The 11932-nt window shown below is 39.3% G+C and overlaps 1 protein-coding gene across 9 annotated transcripts in view; it reads right to left on the reverse strand.

Annotated features, from left to right (window-relative positions):
- The window catches only part of PRPF18 (pre-mRNA processing factor 18), a 78207-nt gene extending 67607 nt beyond the window's left edge, over window positions 1-10600 (reverse strand). For 2 of the 9 annotated variants that reach the window (XM_077169381.1, XM_077169385.1), the window contains exon 1: window positions 1758-4804. Coding sequence is in view for 4 of the 9 variants with exons in the window: in XM_077169379.1 (XP_077025494.1) it covers window positions 10428-10493 (66 nt within the window). In the remaining 5 variants the exon portion in view is untranslated. Of the gene's footprint in view, window positions 1-1757; window positions 4806-5471; window positions 5542-10427 lie in introns of those variants that run through there. The other 7 variants (XM_077169379.1, XM_077169382.1, XM_077169380.1 and 4 more) reach the window with 7 other exon arrangements.
- Between the last annotated feature and the right edge of the window lie 1332 nt (window positions 10601-11932).

The raw sequence follows: 11932 nt of genomic DNA on the forward strand, positions 1-11932 counted from the left end.
AAACTGATCGGCTTCATTCCTATCTCTAAATACCAGGTTATACATATATAAAATAGCCTCTCAAAATGTAGAAATAACAGTTACTACTCCAGACTAAATGTGACTACTGTAAGAGCTTACAATCTATGGAGCCATTAATAACTTTCCGGAATGCAAAGTTGTCCTAAGCCTAGAAAGTTTGAGAACAATTGTTCTAGAAAAATTCATTTATTGGCATTCTTCATGCCTGTACTCAGCGTACGAGATAGCTGGAGAAAGGCCCCTGGGCCTCAACACTACCCACAGATCCTGCCATGTTTACCCACGCAGTTCTCTCTCCTCGTGTGTACACTGACCATTACCTAGGCTCCATTCTCTTAACTCAAGCCCCATCATCTTTCCCCTCATTTTCAGCAAATGGCCAAGCCTCCTTATTTTACAGAGAAAAGAAAAGTCATTAGTCAAAAATTTCAAATTTCTCCCAAAACAAGACTTTCTTCATTTAACAAGAGAAGGAAAACCCTTCTCCTGTCTAAAGCTAATCCTTTCCAACAATATTCTAGGTTTCAATTTTTCCTGCTTTTCTCGGGGACCTTTCATAATCAACTATCTATTTTCTGTTTTGCATCCTCACCTCTTCCCTCTCTACTGGCTCCTGATGATTATCATTAAAATATGGTCAGGACTCTAACAATCTTCAAAATTCTTCACTCTGTGCTGGGTACCATACTAAGAATCATTGTTAGCAAAACTACAAGAAAATGTTGACTCTGTCTCTATTCTCATTCTTTTTGCAATCCTCAACAACTGGGTTCCCATCCTTAGCATTCCACTGAAGAAATCTTTGATGTCATAAATAATATGCAAGGTACAAATCCAAGGGAATGTCTTTGACCCATCTTATTCAATCTTCAATTCAATTGCTTATTCTCTCATTCTTCAATTATTTTCTTTTCTTCATTGTCACGCAACTTTTCTTACTTCTTATTCAATGGTTCAGATTTTCTACTTATATTTCTTGTAGTTCTTGGTCATTTACTTTAATTTTTCCAATTTATTAGGGCATCCTAATGCATTGCCCTCTCTAATTATTTTACACTCCACTGTAGTCCATATTAGTCCTTACAGTTTCTTCTTTTTTTTTGTAATTCTGTCAATTTCTTTTAAAGGGTGGCTTTTTAAAAATTTAGTTCCTTTAATATATTGGCAATTGAAAAAAAGCAAATGCGGAACAGTATGCACACATTTGTTTTTATATGTATAAAGTAACTCTGTAAGATATATAAAACTGATAACATTAGTTGCTTAGAGGGAGGTGAACAGGGCAGCTGGGGGATGGGTTAAGATAATTTTTACTTACAGGCATCAGTATGCTTTAAATTTCAAATAAGTCAAGTAAGTCAATAAGATTGATGTTAATTTCTTATGAGAAATCACAGAAGGGAGAAGGTAGTGAGATACTTTAAAGTGCTGAAACAACTGTCAATTAAGAATTCTACAGACGACAAAACTGTCCTTCAAAAATAGACCCTGATCTCCTTGCCACCAATTTTCCAATTATGGTCTTTCCAAGTCCCTGACCATCCAGCCAAACCATTAGCAATGCCCATGAGTCAGTATACAAACACATCTCTGGCCAGTTCTCCTTCCAAGCAAAATGAACAACCATGTGTACTGCTCGAATTTATGCCCACTGGGAGGATTTCCCCTCACCACTGTCCTTAAGGGACATCCCGTAAAGGGATGTAGTGCTGCAGCTGTCTACTTTCGGGTGGTACCTGCATATTGGGCAGAATCATCTGTAAAGAAGGTCCAAGTTTTCTCTTCCTCAGTCAATTCACTGTAAGGTAACTCCCCAAGAGGCCATAGCTCTGGTCTGGGAAAGAGAAACTAATATGGCAGGAATGGAGAACACGGGCATTTGGGCCACTTCCTCATGTAACTTACTTGTGCCTTCAGGACGTGCTCTGGCCCTATCTCATATATACCATTTCCGTTTTATGACACATTGTGGCTGTGCATGCCTAACTTTATGCTTAGTGGTTCAGACAACACCCAGCTCACAATAGGCAACTCTGGTCTCATGGTAACTTGGTGGCCCAAGGTTAAGCATTCAGTCTCTACTAAGGCCCAATAGCAGGCCAAAAACTGTTTCTCAAAAGGAGAATAGTTATCTGCAGCACATGGTAAGGCTTTGCTCTAAAAATCCTAAGGGTCTGCGTTGTGATTCTACTACAGGGGCCTGCCAAAAGCTCCAGACAGCATCTCTATTTGCCACTGACATTTCCACTGCAATTGGATATGGTGTATCATATGGTCCAAGTGGCAGAGCAGTTTGTACAGCAGCTTGGACCTGCCGCAGAGCCTCCTCTTGTTCAGGTCCCCACTCAAAATTAAGGAGCTTTTCTGGTCACTCAATAAATGGCTTGGAGTAACACACCCAAATGAGGAACGTGTTGTCGCCAAAATTCAAAGAAATCAACTAGGCAGAAATGCCTCTTTTTTTGGTAGTAGGAGGGGCCAGATGCAGCAACTTATCCTTCACCTTAGAAGGGATATCTCAACATGCCCCACAAAACTGGACACCTAGAAGTTTCACTGAGGTAGAAGGCCCCTGTATTTCCATCGGATTTATCTCCCATCCTCTGACATGCAAATACCTGACCAATAAATCTACATTAGTTGCTCCTTCTTGCTCAGTAGGGCCAATCAACAAGATATCAACATAATGGACAGGTGTGATATCTTGTGGGAAGGAGAAACGATCAAGGTTCCTGTGGGTAAGATTATGACAAAAGGCTGGAGAGTTGATAAACCCTGAGGTAGGACAGTGAAAGTATATCGCTGACTTTGCCAGCTGAAAGCAAATTGTTTCTGGCAGTCCTTACTAACAGCTACTGAGAAAAAAGCATTTGCCAGATCAATAGCTACATACCATGTACGAGGGGATGTTTTGATTTACATTAAAGGAATGATACCACATATGGAACAGCAGCTGCAAATGGGAGTTACCACCTGGTTGAGCTTACAATAATCCACTGTCATCCTCCAAGACCCATCTATTTTCTGCACAAGCCAGATAGGAGAGTTGAATGGGGATGTAGTGGGAATCACCACCCCTGCATCCTTCAAGTTCTTAACAGTGGCAGTAATCTCTGCAATTCCTCCAGGAATCCGGTATTGCTTCTGATTTACTATTTCGCTAGGTAGGGGCAGTTCTAGTAGCTTCCACTTAGCCTTTCCTACTATTATAGCCCTCACTTCACGATTAGAAAGCCAGTGTGAGACTTCTGCCAGTTGCTCAGTACATCTATTCCAATTATGCATTCTGGAACTTGGGAAATAGCTACAGAATGGGTCCAGAGCCCACTGGACCTACTGTGAGATGGAGCTGAGCTAAAACTCCACTGACCACCTAACCTCCACAACCCCTACTCTGACTGGTGGACCAGAGTGATGTTTGGGTCCCCTAGAATTAATGTCACTTCCGAACTAGTGTCTAATAATACTCAAAATATCTGATCATTTCCTTTTCCCCAATGCAATTACCCTAGTAAAAAGCCATCAGTCTCCTTGGGGACAGCTTGGAGAAAGATTAACAGTATAAACTTGTGGCAGCGTAACAGGGTCCTTTTCCCAAAGGGACCTGCCTCCTCCTCATTCAAGGGGCTCTGGGTTTGTAAACTATCTCAAGTCTGGAAATTGATTAAGGGGACGTGACTCTGTTTCTGTAACTCTCTTTTGTTTATACACCTCTAACAAGAATTTAGCAGACTGCCCATCTATTGTACTTCTAGGTACCCCATGATCTACTAGCCAACACCATAAGTCTTTGCAAGTCAGATTATTTTAATTGTTGCTTTGAGTCTACTGTCTATTATGATAGCCACATCCACCTTGTCTTTGGTGATTAAGTGCTGTCACCTGAATTCTGCCAACTAAGGATCCAGTCATTCCCATTGTGTTTAAGGATTCCAGCTGAGGGATAGCAGTTCCCACAGTAATATCTGACCTACAGAGAAGTGCAACTACAGAGCTCTTCAGGGATGATGGAGCTAGTCTCACAAATTTATTTCTCACATTTCTGGTAAAAGGTGCATCCTCCAGACATTCCTGGGGTGTAAGAGCAGGCTTTGCATGATAAATTCACTCTAACATTCCAATCTCTCTAAGCGTCTGGATCCCCTCATCTACATTATACCAGAGCAGTTCTGGCATTTCAACCTCAGGTAATGTCGGCCACCTTTTGATCCATATTTCAGCCAACCATCCAAACAAACTCTTAATGCCTTTCCTAACCCCTTGAGCTATAACATTGAATGCAGAATCTCTGCTTAGTGGGTCCATATCAATAAATTCAGCCCGATCCAGCTTTATATTTCTCCCACCATTATTCCACACCCGTAAAATCCATTGCCACACATATTCCCCTGATACCTGTCTATATAAATTGGAAAACTCGCACTGTTCTTTTGAGTATAACATGCCTCCTCATGGGTGGTATTTTGTACCTCACCTCTTGGGGCCTGTTGGGACTTAAGTCTAGTTGTAGGTCTGGAAGAAATGAGGGGTGGTGGGAGTGGGTCATGAAAGGAATTAGAAGTATCTTCTAAGCCATTTGCTTCAGGGCATTCATGAGAAGTTTCATCTGGTGAAACAAGATCAATCACTCTAGGGCTAATCCCTTCAGGTGGAGGTTGGGTGGTCAACTCCTCAGGGCAGGTTGGAGGTGGGGCAGCTATGTCCTCAGGGCGGACTATTATAGAGTTATCTAGAGAAGACTCAGCATGACCTAGGGTTTCTACCTCTCCACCTACATCATTCCTCTCCACCTACATCATTATCAATCCATATGCCACCATCCCATTTTTCAGGTTTCCACTTCTTTTCAATCAATGCCCTCACTTTAACAGCAGACACCACGCAAGATTAAAGATCTCAGCTTACGTTGTAAAGTTGCTACTCTAACAATAAGATTCTGAGTCTGATTTTCAGAGATCTCAAGTCTACAGCTACCAGAAATAAGATTTTCCTTCAGTTCACTCAGAGAAATGCTTATATCTGTCAGACAGCACATAAGCTTCTCATGTGAAGTCTTAAGTCCATACACTTCAGTTAATGTATACAGCATATCTAACAACAACCAGCCAACATCTTTATACCTCCTATTTCCACAAAACTCTGTAAAGGTGTCAAAAACATTATCCCCCAGAGTCTGGCTTCGTACAAGCGAAAGAATTGGAAAAATCCAATGGTAATATTTTGACTATCTCTTTCGTCAACTCATCCCATGGACTGGCAGTATAATTCTGATTAGGGACTCAGAGTCCTTAGTGCCTATGAGTCCAGTCAGAGTGGAAAACCAATTGTAAAAACGCATTTTTAAGATCCTGTTTCTTAAAAACCACTCCTGATACCAAGCTGTATGTTCTCTAGAGAAACAGAATCAGCTGGAAATATCCGCAGATATAAAATTTATAAAAGCGTCTCACGTAATCGTGGGAATGTAGAGTCCAAAATTCGTACAGCAGTCTGAAGCTGATAACTCCGATGAAGGTTCTGGATGAACTCCACAGGAGAGGTTCACTGGGCAAAGCACGAACAAGGGGCTATTTCTTTTTTTTTTTTTTTTTTGCATTTTTTTTTATTAATTAAAAAAAGAATTAACAAAACAATTAGAAATCATTCCATTCTACATGTACAATCAGTAATTCTTAATAACATCACATAGTTGCATATTCATCATTTCTTAGTACATTTGCATCGATTTAGAAAAAGAAATAAAAAGACAACAGAATAAGAATTAAAACAATAATAGAAAGAAAAAGAAAAAAAAAAAACAAAAACAAAAACAAAAAACCTATACCTCACATGCAGCTTCATTCAGTGTTTTAACATAATTGCATTACAATTGGGTAGTATTGTGCTGTCCATTTCTGAGTTTTTATATCCAGTCCCGTTGTACAGTCTGTATAAGGGGCTATTTCTTTTGAATCTTCTTTAAAAGCCTCCCGGTGAGTAGATTAAATGCCACTCAATGCACAGGACATTCCCCTTGGCTGATTACAAATGCAATCAGCTGTGGATGCAGGATGTGATCATGATTTAATTCTATGAAATGTCCTCATAGTAACACACAGGCCAGCACTAGCCCAACCAGACAGTGAGCACCACCACCTGCCCAAGTTGACACATGAACCTGACACATAACCTGACAGTGGTTATGTAGGGCTGGGGAAGGGCAGAGAGATTGGAGATGACTGATAAGGGTTATGGGTTTTTTCTTTTTAGAGTAATGAAAATGTTCTAAAATTGATTGTGGTGATGAATGCACAAGTCTGTGATTATACTAAAAGCCAGTGATCATACATTTCGGATAGATTGCACGTATGGGAATATATCTCAACAAAACTGCTAAAAAAAAAAAAAAATGAGGCCAAGAGGGGAAATGTGTCCAAAGACAGACCATACCCATAACCAATTCTGGACAAATGAGTAAGTAAGTAAATAAATAAGAGAGAGAGAAATTAAGATATTCCCAGACAGACAAAAGCTAAAGGAGTTCATCACTGGAAGACCTGTCCTACAAGAAATGCTAAAAAGAATTCTTCACACTGAAAGAAAAAGATGGTAACTAGAAGCCATACAGAGGAAAAAAGATCTCTAGTAAAGATAACTATAAGGTAAATAGAAATGCCAGTATTATTGTATTTTTTATTTATACTTCCTCATTTCCTATATGACTTAAAAGACAAATACAAAAAACAATGTAAATCTACGTTAATTTCCACACAATTTATGACAATAACAATAGAAATGGAGGGAAGTGAAGTTCAATAGCACGAGAGTTAACTTATGTTATTAAGGCCAAGTTGGTGTCAATCAAACTACATTGGTATAATATTAGAATGTTAACAGAATATGAGATGAAGAGTAAATCAAATGGTACGCTAGGGAAAAAAAATCAATTAAAAACAAAAGGTGGCAGTATTAGAGGGATCGTGGAACAAAAAAATACAAAAGATAAAAGGAAACAAAAAGTAAAATGGCAAGAAGTCCTGTATTACTGGTAGTCACTTTAAATGTAAATGGTTTAAATTCATCTACCAAAAGACAGACTGGCAGAACGGATTAAAAAATGTGACCCAACCATATGCTCCTTACGAGAGATGTACTTGAGACCCAAAGATACAAATAATTTGAAAGTGAAAAGATGGAAAAAGATATTCTATGCAAATAGTTACAAAAAGATACCTGGGGTGGCTATACTAATATCAAATGAAATGCATTTGAAATCAACAACTGTTCCACAAGACAAAGGACATTATACATTGATAAAAATATATACACTATATATTCATCAAGAAGGCATAACTATACATATATACACAACAAATAGCAGGGTCCAAAATGAAGCAAATAAAACAGAACTGAAGAAAGACAGTTACATAATAACAATAACTGGCTACTTCAACATCCCATTTCAATAACAGAACATCTAATCAGAATATCAATAAAGAAATAGGGGACTGAAACAACACTAAAAAGTAGACATATAGAGAAAACGTCAAACAACAACAGCTGAAATCATTCTTCTGCAGTATACTCTCCCGGACAGACCATATGTGAGACAAAAGAAAAGTCTCAATATGATAAAAATCATCTCTGAAAAAATACAGTTAAAAGCAGACCTAATGCTGAAAGGCGGAAAGTTTAAAATCACACTAAGGAATGTGAGGACCAATAACTCCCTTCTGGAAAGTGCTCTGGTAACTTACCAGAGCCCCTTTGGGTCTTAATTCAGAATCAAGGATCAAACAGAATAAGTTCTGAACGGACCATATTGCCAGGATTTTGATTAATAAGTACTTCAGGGTAGTGTTCCCAAAGGCACTGCTAAGTCACAGGCCATTTCCACAATCATTTTAACTTCTCTTAGGTTCATCACAGGAAAGCTTGCCTTATGCACCAAAGTTGTAAAGCTCAAATGAAATAGCACAATTTAGTACTTTGAAAAATACAAAGCACATACACTAATCTAATTTTCAATGCTTTAATTTTTGAACTAGCCCTTTCAAAAGTGGTTCTATGTTCATAAGATAAAAATAAATCAGTTGCCTTCCATTTGTACTGGTTAAGAGTGTGGGCTTTGAGATCCAACAGTCTGGGATTCAAATCTGAGTTTTATCTCTTTTGCCAGCTGCATGATCCTGTAAAAGCCAAGTAACTTCTCTGAGCCTTAGTTCTGTAAACGGGAGTAACAGTACCTTTGCTAGACTGTTGTATAATTTTAATGAGCTATTAGATATGAAGCACAATGAATAAATACTATGAATTTCAGCATTGTCATCTCCATTACCTGTATACCCTTTGTTGGATCTGAACTGCTCTATAATTGACGAGATCTAGCTTATCTTCTAGCCCAGATTATGTGAGTAATTAAATCAACTGTCAGGTAAAACAATGAAAGATACCCCAGTAAAAATTTATATACGCATACACATTTTTAAAATTATGAAGAAATGAAGTCATTTTCAAAAATCAATCATTTTTTAAGACTGCTCCATTTCCATACAAATGTGCATGCTGTAGACCCTGAGGGGTAAATTGAGTACTTCATGATTCAAATTTCTCTCTAAAGCACTTAAGAGTTCAACACCCTTACCTTTCTTTACTTCACTTATACATTCCAAAACCTAGATTATTCTCTTAAAATGCTCCCCTCCCCCCAAAAATAAAAGTTCCCAAATCACTCGTAAAAAGAAAAAGGTCCCTGAGGTAGAGATGGACATACTAAGTCACAGATTTGGCATGCTTCTTCCTCCTTGCATGCTAAATAACCTTCTATGTAATCAGCCCCATCTTACAGTTTGAAAGTTTCAATGACTATGAAATCTACCATCCACAGAAATTAATAATCCCAAATGATTTACAATCTGCATAAACACATACATGCAAAGATCTACCTGAGAGGTTCTAATGTGTGGCCCACAGACACCTGGCAGTCCCGGAGACTCTCTGAGAGGTCAAAACTATTTACAACACTAAGGCGTTATTTGGTTGTTCACTTTGTCTGTTGGAACCCTAGCAACATCAAAGGAGTGGTAAAAAAAAAACAAAAAACTGTACCAGTAGCCACTGCATTCTTTGCTGCTAAACATTCACCCCGGGGGAAGGAGTGGGGATGGGGGACCAGTTTCACCTAGCAATTTCCTTGACGAAGCAACAAAACTACTAATTTTATCAAGCCTCAATCCTTGACATTACATCTTCTTAATATCCTGGATGATGAAAAAAGAGTATGCAAGCATTTCTCCTTTATACCAAAGTATGCTGTTAGTCTGGAGGAAAGCACCTGTGTGACTGGGTTCCAAATTAAACTAGCTGCCCGCTTCATGGAACACTATTTCTACTTGAAAGAATATCTGACAAACTCTGGTTATTCAGACTTGAGTATTTGGCAGATGACTTCCCAAAAATTAACAAAGTGAGCCTATCGCTTTAGAAAAACAACTAGCACTGTTGCCTATGATAAAATTCCAGCTTGCAAGTGAAAATTAAAAATATGGGAAACTTGGATCTACCACCATGAGATTGAGGGTTTCCCAGTATTGAAGATCTTTCTAGTGAGGTCAGTGGTGATACTAAACAATGTGATTTTTTTATATACAAATCACATAATGAAATGTGTCACCGTGGAAGATATGCAAAACTCAAGTGAACCAATATTTTTCAAATGACCTCTAAGTCAATACATATTTTTCTTAACTTCTCTTTTCAATTTCTATACGGTAAATATCGACAGATAAAACACATAAACAAAAGCTCCTTGGTATCCTCATTAATTTTCAAGAATGTAAAGAGATCCTGAGATCAAATGCTTTGAAAACCGACGATCTAAGTTATCGTTATGAACTAAAGTAACAGGCATAAATTTAGAAAGTTCCTAAATCACATAATTCTTTCTCCTCTTTTTTAGTATCTCGCCAAAACATTCTGAGCCTTTCCATCAGAAAGAGCTACCAACAGACTTTGGATTTGTGCATACGGGGAAGCGAAGCGGAAGGACAGACTAATACAAAACTTGGGTTTTACTGGTAGGAAGGAATCAGACTCTTAAAAGTAGGTTACGTAGTTATGTGATCACCCTTTCTCTATGTCATAGGTGGACACAACTCGTAGAAAAATGGCAAGAAAGCGCACGTCCAAAGACTACGATAGACAGAAATGGGGTCGCGCGAGGGGGAAAAAGGACAGTTCGGGGGAAAACTGCCCAAACCTTGGGTTTTCCTGGAATTCCCTCACTTTCAACCTTTGTCTCCCGAGCAAGGAGGTGGGGGGAGGGCAAGGATCGCTCCAGGGAAGTGGCAAGCCGGCCCGGCCCGAACCCTTTGAGGACCATCACCTCTACCCGCCCTCCTCCATCCCCCGTCCAGCGCTGTCCTCACCGCCAGCAGATTCCTGTCCTCCACCAGCTGCCGTTTCCGGAGGATCTCCGACTTCAGGACGTCCATCTCGCTGCCCGCCCCCCTCCCTCTCTCCTCAGACAGACGCCCCACTTCCCACAGCACTGACAGCCGAAGACAACAAACAACGCTACCGCTTCCGGCGGAAGCTGGGGTCAGCGAAAGCGGAAGCCAGAGCGCTCCAGGGCGCTTGGTGGTGACAGAGCCGCTGGCTATTGGCGCACCCTTGCGGCAACCTCCGGCAGCGCCTGTAGTTGCCACTGGAAGATATAAAAAGGACTGTAAAACTTAAGTCGTTTGAATCCTTGTGAAGTCGATATGATGCTTTAAAAATATATCATTGTGGTAACATATCTATAACATAAATTTACTGTTTAACCATTTTAAGTGTACAGTTCAGTGGTATGAATTACATCCACAGTATCATTCTACCCATCACCACCGTCCATTACCAAAACCTTGTCATCATCCCAAACAGAAAATCTGTACCTATTAAACAATAACCCTATTCCTCCCACCCCGAGCCCCAGGTAACCTCTAATCTACGTTCTTTCTTTGTGAATGCGCCTATTTGAGGGATTTCTACAACTGAATCACATAATATTCGTCCTTTTGTGTCTGGCTTTTTGACTTGACACGCCGTACGTTTTAGTGATACATTACCGCACCTGTTTGACCTAGCTTAGGTTCAAAAGCCTCCTTGTAGAACACTTCGATTATTGTTATAATTAAGGCAAGATCCTTACTTACCATACCACAAATTTTATAACGGGGTTCCTGAAGTTACTTGCTTGCCAAAATTAACTATATATTGAAGAGTGAATAAAAGCTGAATAATAAAGCTAGTTCCTAAGTAGATTAAAGGGAAGTCTTCTTTGCTAAACAGTTAAAAATTCCTGAAAAGTTAAACAAGCCATTCCAGAAGTAAATTTGTCTCTACCTGCTCAGTTTTAGATTGCTTGCACATCTTGGTGATAGTTGAAATTTACTTCAAGTTAAGTCTTTGTTCATGTGCTCAGCAACCAAGATTTTCCATGACATGACTGGAGAACATGCAATCACAAAAAAAGGCGTAAAAGGTGCCTTTTAAATTCAGACTTTCAATGATTCTTTTTTTTTTTTTCACTTCTAGCAACACATATTTATGTTACTGTTCTGTAGGTTACGAATCTGACACCAGGCTAAAATCAAAAGGTCAAAAGGAATGTTATTCTATCTGGAGAGTCTACAGGAGAATATTATTTTTTTCCAGTTTCTTGAGGCTGCCCACATTCCTTGGCTTGTGGCCTCCATCTTCAAAGACTGCAATATTGCATGTTTCTGACCATTCTTCTGTCATCACATCTCCCTCTCTGACCATAGTCAGGAAATATCCTCCAATTATTAGGACCTATGTGATTAGATTGTGCTCACCTGGGTAATCTAGGATTGTCTTCCCAGCTCAGGGACCTTGACCTTAATCATATCTGTAAGTTCCCTATTTTAAC

The sequence above is a fragment of the Tamandua tetradactyla genome, chromosome 7, assembly GCF_023851605.1.
Source record: "Tamandua tetradactyla isolate mTamTet1 chromosome 7, mTamTet1.pri, whole genome shotgun sequence".
Taxonomy (NCBI): domain Eukaryota; kingdom Metazoa; phylum Chordata; class Mammalia; order Pilosa; family Myrmecophagidae; genus Tamandua; species Tamandua tetradactyla.